Below are 18,788 nucleotides of genomic sequence, written 5' to 3' on the forward strand. Positions count from 1 at the left end.
GTCGTGGGTTCGATTCCCGCTGGGGCCACCCATATGTAAAAAAAAAGTAGTTTTTGGACAAAAGCGTCTGCTAAATGGGATATATAGGTGTTAGGGCTATGTGTTATGACTAGGTGTCAGGGTCAGGACTAGGTGTTAGGACTAGGTGTTATGGGTTAGGACTCGGTATAATACTAGGTGTTAGGGTTAGGACTAGGTGTTAGGGTTAGGACTAGGTGTTAGGACTAGGTGTTAGGACTAGATGTTAGGACTAGGTGTTAGGACTAGATGTTAGGACTAGGTGTTAGGACTAGATGTTAGGACTAGATGTTAGGACTAGATGTTAGGACTAGGTGTTAGGACTAGGTGTTAGTACTAGGTGTTAGGACTAGGTGTTAGGACTAGGTGTTAGGACTAGATGTTAGGACTAGGTGTTAGGACTAGATGTTTGGACTAGGTGTTAGGACTGACTAGGTGTTAGGACTAGGTGTTAGGACTAGATGTTTGGACTGACTAGGTGTTAGGACTAGATGTTAGGACTAGGTGTTTGGACTAGATTTTAGGACTAGGTGTTAGGACTACTGCCTGTTCACCCCGCTATCATCCAGAAGGCGAGGTCAGTACAGGTGCATCAAAGCTGGGACCGAGAGACTGAAAAACAGCTTCTATCTCAAGGCCATCAGACTGTTAAACAGCCACCACTAACATTGAGTGGCTGCTGCCAACACACTGACACTGACTCAACTCCAGCCACTTTAATAATGGGAATTGATGGGAAATTATGTAAATATATCACTAGCCACTTTAAACAATGCTACCTTATATAATGTTATTTACCCTACATTATTCATCTCATATGCATACGTATATACTGTACTCTATATCATCGACTGCATCCTTATGTAATACATGTATCACTAGCCACTTTAACTATGCCACTTTGTTTACATACTCATCTCACATGTATATACTGTACTCGATACCATCTACTGTATCTTGCCTATGCTGCTCTGTACCATCACTCATTCATATATCCTTATGTACATATTCTTTATCCCCTTACACTGTGTATAAGACAGTAGTTTAGGAATTGTTAGTTAGATTACTTGTTGGTTATTACTGCATTGTCGGAACTAGAAGCACAAGCATTTCGCTACACTTATTTGTATGTGACAAATAAAATTTGATTTGATTTGATTTGATACTAGTTTGTCATTTGTTCTACTTCTCATGGCTGTAGTTTTGTCAGTTGTGTTAGGGCAAGTACTAGGCATTAGGGTTAGGTAAAGGTATAAGGATGTAACTCTGTGGTACCATCTTGTGTTTATTTATTTATTCAACCTTTATTTAATTCAGTTAAGGCAAGTCAGTTAAGAACACATTCTTATTTACATTGACGACCTGGCAAAATACCTCTTGTGGGGACAGGGGGCTGGGATTGAGAAAAATCAAAAAGTGTATCTGTCTGTTGTCAGATCTTCATCGGGGAGGTTTCCATGTACATGATGAAGTCCACACGGGCGGTGCTACTATCCCAGGAGAAGACCATCTTGACGGGGGAGTGCTGCTACCTGAACCCCCTTCTCAGGAGAATCGTCAGGTTTATTGGTGAGTCAGTTCTACTTCTCATAGCTGTACGTTTGTCAGTTGTTTTACTGGTCTTGGCTGTACGTTTGTCAGTTGTTCACTGGTCTTGGCTGTACGTTTGTCAGTTGTTCACTGGTCTTGGCTGTACGTTTGTCAGTTGTTCACTGGTCTTGGCTGTACGTTTGTCAGTTGTTCACTGGTCTTGGCTGTAGGTTTTGTCAGTTGTTCACTGGTCTTGGCTGTACGTTTGTCAGTTGTTCACTGGTCTTGGCTGTACGTTTGTCAGTTGTTCACTGGTCTTGGCTGTACGTTTGTCAGTTGTTCACTGGTCTTGGCTGTACGTTTGTCAGTTGTTCACTGGTCTTGGCTGTAGGTTTTGTCAGTTGTTCACTGGTCTTGGCTGTACGTTTGTCAGTTGTTCACTGGTCTTGGCTGTACGTTTGTCAGTTGTTCACTGGTCTTGGCTGTACGTTTGTCAGTTGTTCACTGGTCTTGGCTGTACGCTTGTCAGTTGTTCACTGGTCTTGGCTGTAGGTTTTGTCAGTTGTTCACTGGTCTTGGCTGTACGTTTGTCAGTTGTTCACTGGTCTTGGCTGTACGTTTGTCAGTTGTTCACTGGTCTTGGCTGTACGTTTGTCAGTTGTTCACTGGTCTTGGCTGTAGGTTTTGTCAGTTGTTCACTGGTCTTGGCTGTACGTTTGTCAGTTGTTCACTGGTCTTGGCTGTACGTTTGTCAGTTCTACTTCTCTTAGCTGTACGTTTGTCAGTTGTTCACTGGTCTTGGCTGTACGTTTGTCAGTTGTTCACTGGTCTTGGCTGTACATTTGTCAGTTGTTCACTGGTCTTGGCTGTACGTTTGTCAGTTGTTCACTGGTCTTGGCTGTACGTTTGTCAGTTGTTCACTGGTCTTGGCTGTACGTTTGTCAGTTGTTCACTGGTCTTGGCTGTACGTTTGTCAGTTGTTCACTGGTCTTGGCTGTACGTTTGTCAGTTGTTCACTGGTCTTGGCTGTACGCTTGTCAGTTGTTCACTGGTCTTGGCTGTACGTTTGTCAGTTGTTCACTGGTCTTGGCTGTACGCTTGTCAGTTGTTCACTGGTCTTGGCTGTACGCTTGTCAGTTGTTCACTGGTCTTGGCTGTACGTTTGTCAGTTGTTCACTGGTCTTGGCTGTACGTTTGTCAGTTGTTCACTGGTCTTGGCTGTACGTTTGTCAGTTGTTTTACTGGTCTTGGCTGTACGTTTGTCAGTTGTTTTACTGGTCTTGGCTGTACGTTTGTCAGTTGTTCACTGGTCTTGGCTGTACGTTTGTCAGTTGTTCACTGGTCTTGGCTGTACGTTTGTCAGTTGTTCACTGGTCTTGGCTGTACGTTTGTCAGTTGTTTTACTGGTCTTGGCTGTACGTTTGTCAGTTGTTTTACTGGTCTTGGCTGTACGTTTGTCAGTTGTTTTACTGGTCTTGGCTGTACGTTTGTCAGTTGTTCACTGGTCTTGGCTGTACGTTTGTCAGTTGTTTTACTGGTCTTGGCTGTACGTTTGTCAGTTGTTCACTGGTCTTGGCTGTACGTTTGTCAGTTGTTTTACTGGTCTTGGCTGTACGTTTGTCAGTTGTTTTACTGGTCTTGGGTGTAGGTTTTGTCAGTTGTTCACTGGTCTTGGCTGTACGTTTGTCAGTTGTTCACTGGTCTTGGCTGTAGGTTTTGTCAGTTGTTCACTGGTCTTGGCTGTACGTTTGTCAGTTGTTCACTGGTCTTGGCTGTACGTTTGTCAGTTGTTCACTGGTCTTGGCTGTAGGTTTGTCGGCTGTTTTACTGGTCTTGGCTGTAGGTTTTGTCAGTTGTTTTACTGGTCTTGGCTCTAGGTTTGTCGGTTGTTTTACTGGTCTTGGCTGTAGGTTTTGTCAGTTGTTCACTGGTCTTGGCTGTAGGTTTTGTCAGTTGTTTTACTGGTCTTGGCTCTAGGTTTGTCGGTTGTTTTACTGGTCTCGGCTGTAGGTTTTGTCAGTTGTTCACTGGTCTTGGCTGTAGGTTTTGTCAGTTGTTTTACTGGTCTTGGCTCTAGGTTTGTCGGTTGTTTTACTGGTCTCGGCTGTAGGTTTTGTCAGTTGTTCACTGGTCTTGGCTGTAGGTTTTGTCAGTTGTTTTACTGGTCTTGGCTCTAGGTTTGTCGGTTGCTTTACTGGTCTTGGCTGTAGGTTTTGTCAGTTGTTCACTGGTCTTGGCTGTAGGTTTTGTCAGTTGTTCACTGGTCTTGGCTGTAGGTTTTGTCAGTTGTTCACTGGTCTTGGCTGTAGGTTTTGTCAGTTGTTCACTGGTCTTGGCTGTAGGTTTTGTCAGTTGTTTTACTGGTCTTGGCTCTAGGTTTGTCGGTTGCTTTACTGGTCTTGGCTGTAGGTTTTTCCGTCCAGCCACTGTATTAAGTCCATCTATTAGTTTCGTTCTTCCTGTGGTACCTTCCCATGTATAAAGACATAATATCTCAGCTGGAAATTACATTTATCAGCTCTCTCTGAGAGGAGAGGAGGGGGCACTGAATACACTGGGCCAGATCATACCAATCCCAAGCCTGAGAAAACACCATTACCTACGTACCCCTGTTCAGACAGAGCCAGGGGCAGCAGCATCAGATGAATTTTACACTGTCTTCCACACTAGTGGCCAGAGAGCTCACCTCTCTCTGAGCCTCTTGTCTCTCCCTCATCTCCTCAGCTCAGCGCTGGTGATATTTTTTTTATACTCGTGGTTCAGTCCCAAACCCCACACTATTCTTTGTAAAGGTAGTAGGGCACTACTGTTGACCAGGGCCAACATATAGTAGGGGACTACTGTTGACCAGGGCCCGCAGGTAGTAGGGAAATACTTTTGACCAGGGCCTGCAGGTAGTAGAGAAATACTGTTGACCAGGGCCCGCAGGTAGTAGGGGATTACTGTTGACCAGGGCCTGCAGGTAGTAGGGGACTACTATTAACCAGGGCCAACAGGTAGTAGGGGACTACTGTTAACCAGGGCCCGCAGGAAGTAGGGGATTACTGTTGACCAGGGCCCGCAGGTAGTAGGGGACTACTATTAACCAGGGCCCGCAGGTAGTAGAGAAATACTGTTGACCAGGGCCCGCAGGTAGTAGGGGATTACTGTTGACCAGGGCCTGCAGGTAGTAGGGGACTACTATTAACCAGGGCCAACAGGTAGTAGGGGACTACTGTTAACCAGGGCCTGCAGGAAGTAGGGGATTACTGTTGACCAGGGCCCGCAGGTAGTAGGGGACTACTGTTAAAAAGGGCCCGCAGGTAGTAGGGGATTACTGTTGACCAGGGCCCGCAGGTAGTAGGGGATTGCTGTTGACCAGGGCCCGCAGGTAGTAGGGGACTACTGTTAACCAGAGCCCTGAGGTAGTAGGGGACTACAGAGAGGCCCAGGACCAGGCAGACTTAGAGGCCCAGGCAGACTTAGAGGCCCAGGCAGACTTAGAGGCCCAGGCAGACATAGAGGCCCAGGCAGACTTAGAGGCCCAGGCAGACTAAGAGGCCCAGGCAGACTTAGAGAAACAAGGCAGACTTAGAGGCCCAGGCAGACTTAGAGAAACAAGACAGACTTAGAGAAACAAGGCAGACTTAGAGACCCAGGCAGACTTAGAGGCCCAGGCAGACTTAGAGAAACAAGGCAGACTGAGAGGCCCAGGCAGACATAGAGGCCCAGGCAGACTTAGAGAAACAAGGCAGACTGAGAGGCCCAGGCAGACATAGAGGCCCGGGCAGACTTAGAGGCCCAGGCAGACTTGGAGAAACAAGGCAGACTTAGAGAAACAAGGCAGACTTAGAGGCCAAGGCAGACTTAGAGAAACAAGGCAGACTTAGAGGCCAAGGCAGACTTAGAGGCCCAGGCAGACTTAGAGGCCCAGGCAGACTTAGAGAAACAGGCAGACTTAGAGAAACAAGGCAGACTTAAAGGCCCAGGCAGACATAGAGGCCCAGGCAGACTTAGAGGCCCAGGCAGACTCAGGGAATTAGAATACAAATGATTGTTATTTCATGTGCAAAAATCCAGATAATAATGCGTCAAACACAAGGAGGGTCGGAGAATGCGAGCAACGAGGGTCGGAGAATGCGAGCAACGAGGGTCGGAGAATGAGAGCAACGAGGGTCGGAGAATGAGAGCAACGAGGGTCGGAGAATGAGAGCAACGAGGGTCGGAGAATGAGAGCAAGGAGGGTCGGAGAATGAGAGCAACGAGGGTCGGAGAATGAGAGCAACGAGGGTCGGAGAATGAGAGCAAGAAGGGTCGGAGAATGAGAGCAAGGAGGGTCGGAGAATGAGAGCAACGAGGGTCGGAGAATGAGAGCAACGAGGGTCGGAGAATGAGAGCAACGAGGGTGGGAGAATGAGAGCAACGAGGGTCGGAAAATGAGAGCAAGGAGGGTCGGAGAATGAGAGCAACGAGGGTCGGAGAATGAGAGCAAGGAGGGTCGGATAATGAGAGCAAGGAGGGTCGGATAATGAGAGCAAGGAGGGTCGGATAATTAGAGCAAGGAGGGTCGGAGAATGAGAGCAAGGAGGGTTGGAGAATGAGAGCAAGGAGGGTCGGAGAATGAGAGCAAGGAGGGTCGGAGAATGAGAGCAAGGAGGGTCGGAGAATGAGTCCAAATTAAAGTATGTGAAACGGAACACGGAGGACACTTCTCCAGTGCCGTATTCCATTCTGTACATATTTTTTTAAGAATTGGTAGCCACCCACAAAAAATGTGTAACATTAGTTAATAATAATAATAATTTTTACCTGTTTACCCAGGTTGTTTTGTGTTTTCGTCCTTATTTATTTATCTGTATATGCTGTATGTATGCATGTATCTTTGTGTATTTATGCAATGTGTATGTATGTATCTATGTGTATTTATACAGTGTGTATGTATGTATCTATGTGTATTTATACACTGTGTATGTATGTATCTATGTGTATTTATACAGTGTGTATGTATGTATCTATGTGTATTTATACAGTGTGTATGTATGTATCTATGTGTATTTATACAGTGTGTATGTATGTATCTATGTGTATTTATACAGTGTGTATGTATGTATGTATCTATGTGTATTTATACAGTGTGTATGTATGTATCTATGTGTATTTATACAGTGTGTATGTATGTATCTATGTGTATTTATACAGTGTGTATGTATGTATCTATGTGTATTTATACAGTGTGTATTTATGAATATTATTGTACTGCTCTAGTGATATAATTTACTATTATGTATTGATTTCTACCTTACTTTTTATAGTTTTTAATTTCATTATTTTACCCTTTTTTCACTCTTTATGTGATGTGCAAAATACAGAGAACACCAGAAGAAGAATGATCATTTAATTATCACAGTGAATAATTGTAATGTTTGTTTATGTGTCAATTAATCCTATAAAGGATGGGTTACCAATTAATCCCATAAAGGATGGGTTACCAATTAATCCCATAAAGGATGGGTTACCAATTAATCCCGTAAAGGATGGGTTACCAATTAATCCTATTAAAGATGGGTTACCAACTAATCCCATAAAAGATGGGTTACCAATTAATCCCATAAAGGATGGGTTACCAATTAATCCCATAAAGGATGGGTTACCAATTAATCCCATAAAGGATGGGTTACCAATTAATCCCATAAAGGATGGGTTACCAATTAATCCCATAAAGGATGGGTTACCAATTAATCCCATAAAGGATGGGTTACCAATTAATCCCATAAAGGATGGGTTACCAATTAATCCCATAAAGGATGGGTTACCAATTAATCCCATAAAGGATGGGTTACCAATTAATCCCATAAAGGATGGGTTACCAAATAATCCTATAAAAGATGGGTTACCAATTAATCCCATAAAAGATGGGTTACCAATGAATCCCATAAAGGACGGGTTACCAATTCATCCCATAAAAGATGGGTTACCAATTAATCCCATAAAGCATGGGTTACCAATTAATCCCATAAGGGATGGGTTACCAATTAATCCCATAAAGGATGGGTTACCAATTAATCCCATAAAAAATGGGTTACCAATTAATCCCATAAAGGATGGGTTACCAATTAATCATATAAAGGACGGGTTGACAACTAGAAATTGACATGAAAATGAAATGTAATTCATTCATTCAGCTGGCTAGATAGATTAGTACGATTCACATATGTAGCTGATAATTATGAAGTTAAACGTTTGCTTTATTGCCGTTGTTGTGGCTGGAAGACGGTTCAGTGAGTTCGCAGATGCAGCGTGAGGTAATACTGTAGGGGGAGATCTTCTCTAATATAATGAATGCTTTCGACACCTTGTCGAGTCCATGCCCCAACAAATTGAGGCTGTTCTGAGGGCAAAAGGGGTGCAACTCAATATTAGAAAGGAGTTCTTAATGTTTTGTTCACTCTGTTTATTTCATGAACATAAACATGAAGGCAGTGAAGGATCCCCAGGCAGAGAGGCCCAGGCAGAGAGGCCCAGGCAGAGAGGCCCAGGCAGAGAGGCCCAGGCAGAGAGGCCCAGGCAGAGAGGCCCAGGCAGAGAGGCCCAGGCAGAGAGGCCCAGGCAGAGAGGCCCAGGCAGAGAGGCCCAGGCAGATAACCTAGCAGCTAGAGCGTTGGGCCAATAACCGAAAGCTTGCTAGATTGAATCCCTGAGCTGACAAGGTAAAGATTTGTCATTCTGCCACTGAACAAGGCAGTTAACCCACTGTTCCTATGGCTGTCATTGTTAAATAAGAATTTGTTCTTAACTGACTTGCCTAGTTAAATAAAGGTTAAATAAAAAATGTTCCCCAAAAAATTATGACAGTTTACCATGCAGGTCAGAATCACAGTATCACAGTTTACCAGGATCACCGTTTACCAGGCAGGTCAGGGTCACAGTTTACCCCTCTGGTCAGGGTCACAGTTTACCCCTCAGGTCAGGGTCACAGTTTACCCCTCTGGTCAGGGTCACAGTTTACCCCTCTGGTCAGGGTCACAGTTTACCCCTCTGGTCAGGATCACAGTTTACCCCTCTGGTCAGGGTCACAGTTTACCCCTCTGGTCAGGGTCACAGTTGACCAGGATCACAGTTTACCCCTCTGGTCAGGGTCACAGTTTACCCCTCAGGTCAGGGTCACAGTTTACCCCTCAGGTCAGGGTCACAGTTTACCCCTCTGGTCAGGGTCACAGTTTACCCCTCTGGTCAGGGTCACAGTTTACCCCTCTGGTCAGGGTCACAGTTTACCCCTCAGGTCAGGGTCACAGTTTACCCCTCTGGTCAGGGTCACAGTTTACCCCTCTGGTCAGGATCACAGTTTACCCCTCTGGTCAGGGTCACAGTTTACCCCTCTGGTCAGGGTCACAGTTTACCCCTCAGGTCAGGGTCACAGTTTACCCCTCAGGTCAGGGTCACAGTTTACCCCTCAGGTCAGGGTCACAGTTTACCCCTCAGGTCAGGGTCACAGTTTACCCCTCAGGTCAGGGTCACAGTTTACCCCTCTGGTCAGGGTCACAGTTTACCCCTCAGGTCAGGGTCACAGTTTACCCCTCAGGTCAGGGTCACAGTTGACCAGGATCACAGTTTACCCCTCAGGTCAGGGTCACAGTTTACCCCTCAGGTCAGGGTCACAGTTTACCCCTCAGGTCAGGGTCACAGTTGACCAGGATCACAGTTTACCCCTCAGGTCAGGGTCACAGTTTACCCCTCAGGTCAGGGTCACAGTTTACCCCTCAGGTCAGGGTCACAGTTTACCCCTCAGGTCAGGGTCACAGTTTACCCCTCAGGTCAGGGTCACAGTTTACCCCTCAGGTCAGGGTCACAGTTTACCCCTCTGGTCAGGGTCACAGTTTACCCAGGTCAGGGTCACAGGGTCAGGGTCACAGTTTACCCCTCAGGTCAGGGTCACAGTTTACCCCTCAGGTCAGGGTCACAGTTTACCCCTCAGGTCAGGGTCACAGTTTACCCCTCAGGTCAGGGTCACAGTTCAGGGTCACCCAGGTCAGGGTCAGGTCAGGTCAGGGTCACAGTTTACCCTCAGGTCAGGGTCACAGTTTACCCCTCAGGTCAGGGTCACAGTTTACCCCTCAGGTCAGGGTCACAGTTTACCCCTCAAGTCAGGGTCACAGTTTACCCCTCAGGTCAGGGTCACAGTTTACCCCTCAGGTCAGGGTCACAGTTTACACCTCAGGTCAGGGTCACAGTTTACCCCTCAGGTCAGGGTCACAGTTTACCCCTCAGGTCAGGGTCACAGTTTACCCCTCTGGTCAGGGTCACAGTTTACCCCTCAGGTCAGGGTCACAGTTTACCCCTCAAGTCAGGATCACAGTTTACCCCTCAGGTCAGGGTCACAGTTGACCAGGATCACAGTTTACCCCTCAGGTCAGGGTCACAGTTTACCCCTCAGGTCAGGGTCACAGTTGACCAGGATCACAGTTTACCCCTCTGGTCAGGGTCACAGTTGACCAGGATCACAGTTTACCCCTCAGGTCAGGGTCACAGTTTACCCCTCAGGTCAGGGTCACAGTTTACCCCTCAGGTCAGGGTCACAGTTTACCCCTCAGGTCAGGGTCACAGTTTACCCCTCTGGTCAGGATCACAGTTTACCCCTCAGGTCAGGGTCACAGTTTACCCCTCAGGTCAGGGTCACAGTTTACCCCTCAGGTCAGGGTCACAGTTTACCCCTCTGGTCAGGGTCACAGTTGACCCCTCAGGTCAGGGTCACAGTTTACCCCTCAGGTCAGGGTCACAGTTTACCCCTCAGGTCAGGATCACAGTTGGCCCCTCAGGTCAGGGTCACAGTTTACCCCTCAGGTCAGGGTCACAGTTTACCCCTCAGGTCAGGGTCACAGTTTACCCCTCAGGTCAGGGTCACAGTTGACCAGGATCACAGTTTACCCCTCAGGTCAGGGTCACAGTTTACCCCTCAGGTCAGGGTCACAGTTTACCCCTCAGGTCAGGGTCACAGTTTACCCCTCAGGTCAGGGTCACAGTTGACCAGGGTCACAGTTTACCATGCAGGTCAGGGTCACAGTTTACCCCTCAGGTCAGGGTCACAGTTGACCCCTCAGGTCAGGGTCACAGTTGACCAGGATCACAGTTTACCCCTCAGGTCAGGGTCACAGTTTACCCCTCAGGTCAGGGTCACAGTTTACCCCTCTGGTCAGGGTCACAGTTGACCCCTCAGGTCAGGGTCACAGTTTACCCCTCAGGTCAGGGTCACAGTTTACCCCTCAGGTCAGGGTCACAGTTTACCCCTCAGGTCAGGGTCACAGTTTACCCCTCAGGTCAGGGTCACAGTTTACCCCTCAGGTCAGGGTCACAGTTTACCATGCAGGTCAGGGTCACAGTTTACCCTCAGGTCAGGGTCACAGTTTACCCCTCAGGTCAGGGTCACAGTTTACCCCTCAGGTCAGGGTCACAGTTTACCCCTCTGGTCAGGGTCACAGTTTACCCCTCAGGTCAGGGTCACAGTTTACCCCTCAGGTCAGGGTCACAGTTTACCAGGATCACCGTTTACCATGCAGGTCAGGGTCACAGTTTACCCCTCAGGTCAGGGTCACAGTTTACCAGGATCACCGTTTACCATGCAGGTCAGGGTCACAGTTTACCCCTCAGGTCAGGGTCACAGTTTACCAGGATCACCGTTTACCATGCAGGTCAGGGTCACAGTTTACCCCTCAGGTCAGGGTCACAGTTTACCAGGGTCACAGTTTACCCCTCAGGTCAGGGTCACAGTTTACCCCTCTGGTCAGGGTCACAGTTTACCCCTCAGGTCAGGGTCACAGTTTACCCCTCTGGTCAGGGTCACAGTTTACCCCTCAGGTCAGGGTCACAGTTTACCCCTCAGGTCAGGGTCACAGTTTACCCCTCTGGTCAGGGTCACAGTTTACCCCTCAGGTCAGGGTCACAGTTTACCCCTCTGGTCAGGGTCACAGTTTACCCCTCTGGTCAGGGTCACAGTTTACCCCTCAGGTCAGGGTCACAGTTTACCCCCAGGTCAGGGTCACAGTTTACCCTCTGGTCAGGGTCACAGTTTACCCCTCAGGTCAGGGTCACAGTTTACCCCTCAGGTCAGGGTCACAGTTTACCCCTCTGGTCAGGGTCACAGTTTACCCCTCAGGTCAGGGTCACAGTTTACCCCTCAGGTCAGGGTCACAGTTGGCACCCTTGGCATTTTTCATATTTTGTTGCCTTACAACAAGGAAATAAAATTGATTTTTGGGGGGGTTGTATCATTTGATTTACACGACATGCCTACCACTTTAAAGATGCAACATCTTTTTTATTGTGAATCAAACAAGAAATAAAAAACAGAATACTTGAGCATGCATAACTATTCACCCCCCCAAAGTCAATGCTTTGTAGAGCCACCTTTTGCAGCAATTACAGCTGCATGTCTCTTGGGGTATGTCTCTATAAACTTGGCACATCTAGCCACTGGGATTTTTTCCCATTCTTCAAGACAAAACTGCTCCAGCTCCTTCAAGTTGGATGGGTTCCTGCTGGTGTACAGACATCTTTAAAACTTCTTCAGGATTGGTGTGTCCCCTGTGGGACGGTTGAGCTAACGTAGGCTAATGCGATTAACATGAGGTTGTAAGTAACAAGAACGTTTTCCAGGACATAGACATATCTGATATTGGCAGAAAGCTTAAATTCTTGTTAATCTAACTGCACTGACCAATTTACAGTAGCTGTTGCAGTGAAATAATACCATGCTATTGTTTGAGGAGAGTGCACAGTTTTGAACATGAAAAGTTATTAATAAACAAATTAGGCACATTTGGGCAGTCTTGATACAACATTTTGAACAGAAATGCAATGTTTCATTGGATCACGCTAAACGTTGCATATACACTGCTGTCATCTTGTGGCCAATATTTAAATTGCAACTGGGCCGGAATAATACATTATGACATTCTCTTGCATTTCAAAGATGATGGTACAAAAAAATACAAAACAACGGTTGTTTTTTTCTTTGTATTATCTTTTACCAGAGCTAATGTGTTATATTCTTCTACATTCCTTTCATGTTTCCACAAACTACAAAGTGTTTCCTTTCTAATGGTATCAAGAATATGCACATCCTTGCATCAGGTCCTGAGCTACAGGCAGTTAGATTTGGGTATGTCATTTTAGGAGAAAATTTAAATAAAAGGGGCAGATCCTTAATTAAGAGGTCATACCATTCTCAATTGGATTGAGGTCTGGGCCTTGACTAGGCCATTCCAAGACATTTCAATTTTTCCCCTTAAACCACTCAAGGGTTGCTTTAGCACTATGCTTAGGGTCATTGTCCTGCTGGAAGGTGAACCTCCGTCCCAGTCTCAAATCTCTGGAAGACTGAAACAGGTTTCCCTCCAGAATTTCCCTGTATTTAGCGCCATCCATCATTCCTTCATTTCTGACCAGTTTCCCAGTCCCTGCCGATGAAAAACATCCCCGCAGCATTATGCTGCCACCACCATGCTTCAATGTAGGGATGGTGCCCTTGGGGTGATGTTGGGTTTGTGCCAGACATAGCGTTTTCCTTGATGGCCAAAAAGCTGAATTTGAGTTTCATCTGACCAGCATACCTTCTTCCATATGTTTGAGGAGTCTCCCACATGCCTTTTCGTGAACACCAAACATGTTTGCTCATTCTCTTCTTTAAGCAATGGCTTTTTTTCTGGCCACTTTTCCGTAAAGCCCAGCTCTGTGGAGTGTACGGCTTATGGACAGATACTCAATCTCTGCAGTGGAGCTTTGGTCTCTGTGTTGCCTCTCTGATTAATGCCCTCCTTGCCTGGTCTGTGAGTTTTGGTGGTCGGCCCTCTCTTGGCAGGTTTGTTGTGGTGCCATATGCTTTCCATTTTTAAATAATGCTCCGTGGGATGTTCAAAGTTTCTGATATTTTTTTTAACCCAATCCTGATCTGTACTTCTCCACAACTTTGTCCCTTACCGGTTTGGAGAGCTCCTTGGTCTTCATGGTGCCGCATGCTTGGTGGTGTTGCCCCTTGCTTAGTGGTATACTGTTCCTGTTCTGAAAGGCCCCAAATTCTGCAACACCACAAAGCAAACTGAGATCGTAAATGCTGTTGTTGTGCTAGCTGATTAGCTGTTGTTGTCTCACCTACTGTTTTAGCTAGCTCTCCCATTCAACACCTGTGATTACTGTATGCCTCGCTGTATGTCTCTCTCAAATGTCAATATGCCTTGTATACTGTTGTTTAGGTTAGTTATCATTGTTTTAGTTTACAATGGAGCCCCTAGTTCCACTCTTCATACCCCTGATACCTCCTTTGTCCCACCTCCCACACATGCCGTGACCTCACCCATTACAACCAGCATGTCCAGAGATGCAACCTCTCTTATCATCACCCAGTGCCTGGGCTTACCTCCGCTGTACCCGCACCCCACCATACCCCTGTCTGTGCATTATGCCCTGAATATACTCTACCATGCCCAGGAATCTGCTCTTTTTATTCTTTGTCCCCAACGCTCTAGGCGACCAGTTTTGATAGCCTTTAGCCGCACCCTCATACTCCTCCTCCTCTGTTCCGCGGGTGATGTGGAGATAAACGCAGGCCCTGCATGTCCCCAGGCACCCTCATTTGTTGACTTCTGTGATCGAAAAAGCCTTGGTTTCATGCATGTCAACATCAGAAGCCTCCTCCCTAAGTTTGTTTTACTCACTGCTTTAGCACACTCTGCTAACCCTGATGTCCTTGCCGTGTCTGAATCCTGGCTCAGGATGGCCACCAAAAATTCTGAGATTTCCATACCCAACTATAACATTTTCCGTCAAGATAGAACTGCCAAAGGGGGAGGAGTTGCAGTCTACTGCAGAGATAGCCTGCAAAGTAATGTCATAATTTCCAGGTCCATACCCAAACAGTTCGAACTACTAATTTTAAAAATTACTCTCTCCAGAAATAAGTCTCTCACTGTTGCCGCCTGCTACCGACCCCCCTCAGCTCCCAGCTGTGCCCTGGATACCCTTTGTGAATTGATCGCCCCCCCATCTAGCTTCAGAGTTTGCTCTGTTAGGTGACCTAAACTGGGATATGCTTAACACCCCGGCAGTCCTACTATCTAAGCTAGATGCCCTCAATCTCACACAAATCATCAAGGAACCCACCAGGTACAACCCTAAATCTGTAAACAAGGGCACCCTCATAGACGTCATCCTGACCAACTGGCCCTCCAAATACACCTCCTCTGTCTTCAACCAGGATCTCAGCGATCACTGCCTCATTGCCTGTATCCGCTACGGATCCGCAGTCAAACGACCACCCCTCATCACTGTGAAACGCTCCCCTAAAACACTTCTGTGAGCAGACCTTTCTAATCGACCTGGCCCGGGTATCCTGGAAGGATATTGACCTCATTCCGTCAGTAGAGGATGCCTGCTTATTCTTTAAAAGTAACTTCCTCACCATTTTAGATAAGCATGCTCCGTTCAAAAAATGCAGAACTAAGAACAGATATAGCCCATGGTTCACTCCAGATCTGACTGCCCTCGACCAGCACAAAAACATCCTGTGGAGGACTGCAATAGCATCGAATAGTCCCCGCGATATGCAACTGTTCAGGGAAGTCAGGAACCAATACACGCAGTCAGTCAGGAAAGCAAAGGCCAGCTTCTTCAGGCAGAAATTTGCATGCTGTAGCTCTAACTCCAAAAGGTTCTGGGACAATGTGAAGTCCATGGAGAACAAGAGCAACTCCTCCCAGCTGCCCACTGCACTGAGGCAAGGTAACACGGTCACCACTGATAAATCCATGATATTCGAAAACTTCAACAAGCATTTCTCAACGGCTGGCCATGCCTTCCTCCTGGCTATTCCAACCTCGGCCAACAGCTCCGCCCTCCCCGCAGCTACTCTCCCAAGCCTCTCCAGGTTCTCCTTTACCCAAATCCAGATAGCAGATGTTCTGAAATAGCTGCAAAACCTGGACCCGTACAAATCAGCTGGGCTTGACAATCTGGTCCCTCTATTTCTAGAACTATCCACCGCCATTGTCGCAACCCCTATTACCAGCCTGTTCAACCTCTCTTCCATATCGTCTGAGATCCCCAAGGATTGGAAAGCTGCCTCAGTCATCCCCCTCTTCAAAGGGGGAGACACCCTGGACCAAAACTGTTACAGACCTATATCCATCCTGCCCTGCCTATCTAAGGTCTTCGAAAGCCAAGTCAACAAACAGGTCACTGACCATCTCGAATCCCACCGTACCTTCTCCGCTGTGCAATTTGGTTTCTGAGCCGGTCACTGGTGCACCTCAGCCACACTCAAGGTACTAAACGACATCATAACCGCCATCGATAAAAGACAGTACTGTGCAGCCGTCTTCATCGACCTTGCCAAGTCTTTCGACTCTGTCAATCACCATATTCTTATCGGCAGACTCAGTAGCCTCGGTTTTTCTGATGACTGCCTTGCCTGGTTCACCAACTACTTTGCATACAGAGTTCAGTGTGTCAAATCGGACGGCATGCTGTCCGGTCCTCTGGCAGTCTCTATGGGGATGCCACAGGGTTCAATTCTCGGGCCGACTCTTTTCTCTGTATATATATCAATGATGTTGCTCTTGCTGCGGGTGATTCCCTGATCCACCTCTACGCAGACGACACCATTCTGTATACTTCCGGCCCGTCCTTGGACACTGGGATATCTAACCTCCAAACGAGCTTCAATGCCATACAACACTCCTTCCGTGGCCTCCAACTGCTCTTAAACTCTAGTAAAACCAAATGCATTCTTTTCAACCTGCCTGCACCCGCACGCCCGACTAGCATCACCACCCTGGATGGTTCCGACCTAGAATATGTGGACATCTATAAGTACCTAGGTGTCTGGCTAGACTGTAAACTCTCCTTCCAGACTCAGATCAAACATCTCCAATTGAAAATCAAATCTAGAATTGGCTTTCTATTCTGCAACAAAGCCTCCTTCACTCACGCCGCCAAACTTACCCTAGTAAAACTGACTATCCTACCGATCCTCGACTTCGGCGATGTCAACTACAAAATAGCTTCCAATACTCTACTCAGCAAACTCAATGCAGTTTATCACAGTGCCATCCGTTTTGTTACTAAAGCACCTTATACCACCCACCACTGCGACCTGTATGCTCGAGTCGGCTGGCCCTCGCTACATATTCGTCGCCAGACCCACTGGCTCCAGGTCATCTACAAGTCCATGCTAGGTAAAGCTCTGCCTTCTCTCAGTTCACTGGTCACGATGGCAACACCCACCCGTAGCACATGCTCCAGCAGGTGTATCTCACTGATCATCCCTAAAGCCAACACCTCATTTGGCCGCCTTTCTGCTCCAATTCTCTGCTGCCTGTGACTGGAACGAATTGCAAAATCACTGAAGTTGGAGACTTTTATCTCCATCACCAACTTCAAACATCTGCTATCTGAGCAGCTAACCGATCGCTGCAGCTGTACATAGTCTATCGGTAAATAGCACACCCAATTTTACCTACCTCATCCCCATACTGTTTATATTTATTTACTTTTCTGCTCTTTTGCACACCAATATCTCTATCTGTACATGACCATCTGATCATTTATCACCCCAGTGTTAATCTGCAAAATTGTAATTATTTGCGTACCTCCTCATGCCTTTTGCACACAAGTATATAGACTCTCTTTTTTTTCTACTCTGTTATTGACTTGTTAATTGTTTACTCCATGTGTAACTCTGTGTTGTCTGTTCACACTGCTATGCTTTATCTTGGCCAGGTCGCAGTTGTAAATGAGAACTTGTTCTCAACTATCCAACCTGGTTAAATAAAGGTGAAATAAAAAATAAAAAAGATCATGTGACACTTAGATTGGTGAACTTTATTTAATTAATCATTTGAATTCTGAAGGTAATTGGTTGAACCAGATCTTATTAAGGGGCCTCATAGCAAAGGGAAACATAAATAATATATATAATATATAACATATAATTTGGGGGGGAATCTTTTGAAACAAGTATTTTATTTTTTATTTTTACTTCAACAGTTTGGACTATTTACATGAAATCCAAATAAAAATCCATTACAGCTCGTAATGTTACAAAATAAGATTAATAATTAATTAAATACTTTTGCAAACCACTGTACATCCCAAATGACACCCTTACAGCACCTTTCCTATAAATATATATATTTTTAAATTATAAATATAAATTATAATCATTTTGAACTGATTTCCTTGTGATTTTACTTTACTTTTACTTTATTCTCCAACAATTAAAAACATTTTACTTTAAAAATTAATTAATTACAATAATTAATTAATTACAATAATAATAATACAATAATTACAAATTAGACATAATTATAATGAATTATCTGTTCCCAAATATTAAGAGACAGGCGTGATCGTATCCCAATGTAATCAAGGTTTGACATGATTCTGTATTTGTCAAATGCTGAATCTGTTTGGGAATATTGCAGTTCATTTGTAGCAACATCCGCCCCGACCGCTCAAGGTAAAGTAGGTGGTGATTGTAATTGAGGACCCCGGCCGTTATGGGCTCTGGTCAAACGAAACGGAATAGGTTACCACTTGGAATGCAGACAGGTTCTCCTCAGTGTTTGTATTTATTATGGATCTTCGTGTGTGTGTGTGTGTGTGTGTGTGTGTGTGTGTGTGTGTGTGTGTGTGTCTGTGCGAATGTTTGTGTTGCTTCACACTCCCCGCTGTTCCATAAGGTGTTTTTTAATCTGTTTTTTAAATCTGACTCTACTGTTGCATCAGTTACCTGATAGAGCTCTATGTAGTACTGTGGAATAGAGTTCCATGTAGTCATGGCTCTATGTAGTACTGTGGAATAGAGTTCCATGTAGTCATGGTTCTATGTAGTACTGTGGAATAGAGCTCCATGTAGTCATGGCTCTATGTCGTACTGTGTGCCTCCCATAGTCTGTTCTGGACTTGGGGACAGTGAAGAGACCTCTTGTGGCATGTCTTGTGGGGTATGCATGGGTGTCCGAGCTGTGTGCCTGTAGTTTAGACAGACAGCTCGGTGCATTCAACATGTCAATACCTCTCATAAATAAAAGTTGTGATGAAGTCAATCTCTCCTCCACTTTGAGCCAGGAGAGATTGACATGCATATTATTAATATTAGCTCTCTGTGTACATTTAAGGGCCAGCAGGGCTGCCCTGTTCTGAGGCAATTGCAATTTTTCTAAGTCCTTTTTTGTGGCACCTGACCACACGACTGAACAGTAGTCAAGGTGCGA

The 18,788-nt window shown here is 46.0% G+C and overlaps 1 protein-coding gene across 1 annotated transcript in view; it reads left to right on the forward strand.

Moving 5' to 3' along the window:
• Positions 1-1,454: 1,454 nt before the first annotated feature.
• LOC135534679 (phospholipid phosphatase-related protein type 1-like) overlaps positions 1,455-18,788 on the forward strand; it is a gene marked incomplete at both ends in the record, with an annotated part of 20,392 nt that continues 3,058 nt past the window's right edge. The window contains one exon of the mRNA XM_064961594.1: positions 1,455-1,587. Coding sequence (XP_064817666.1) covers positions 1,455-1,587 — 133 coding nt within the window. The remainder of the gene's footprint in view (positions 1,588-18,788) is intronic.

Source organism: Oncorhynchus masou, unplaced genomic scaffold (genome assembly GCF_036934945.1).
Source record: "Oncorhynchus masou masou isolate Uvic2021 unplaced genomic scaffold, UVic_Omas_1.1 unplaced_scaffold_3799, whole genome shotgun sequence".
Taxonomy (NCBI): domain Eukaryota; kingdom Metazoa; phylum Chordata; class Actinopteri; order Salmoniformes; family Salmonidae; genus Oncorhynchus; species Oncorhynchus masou.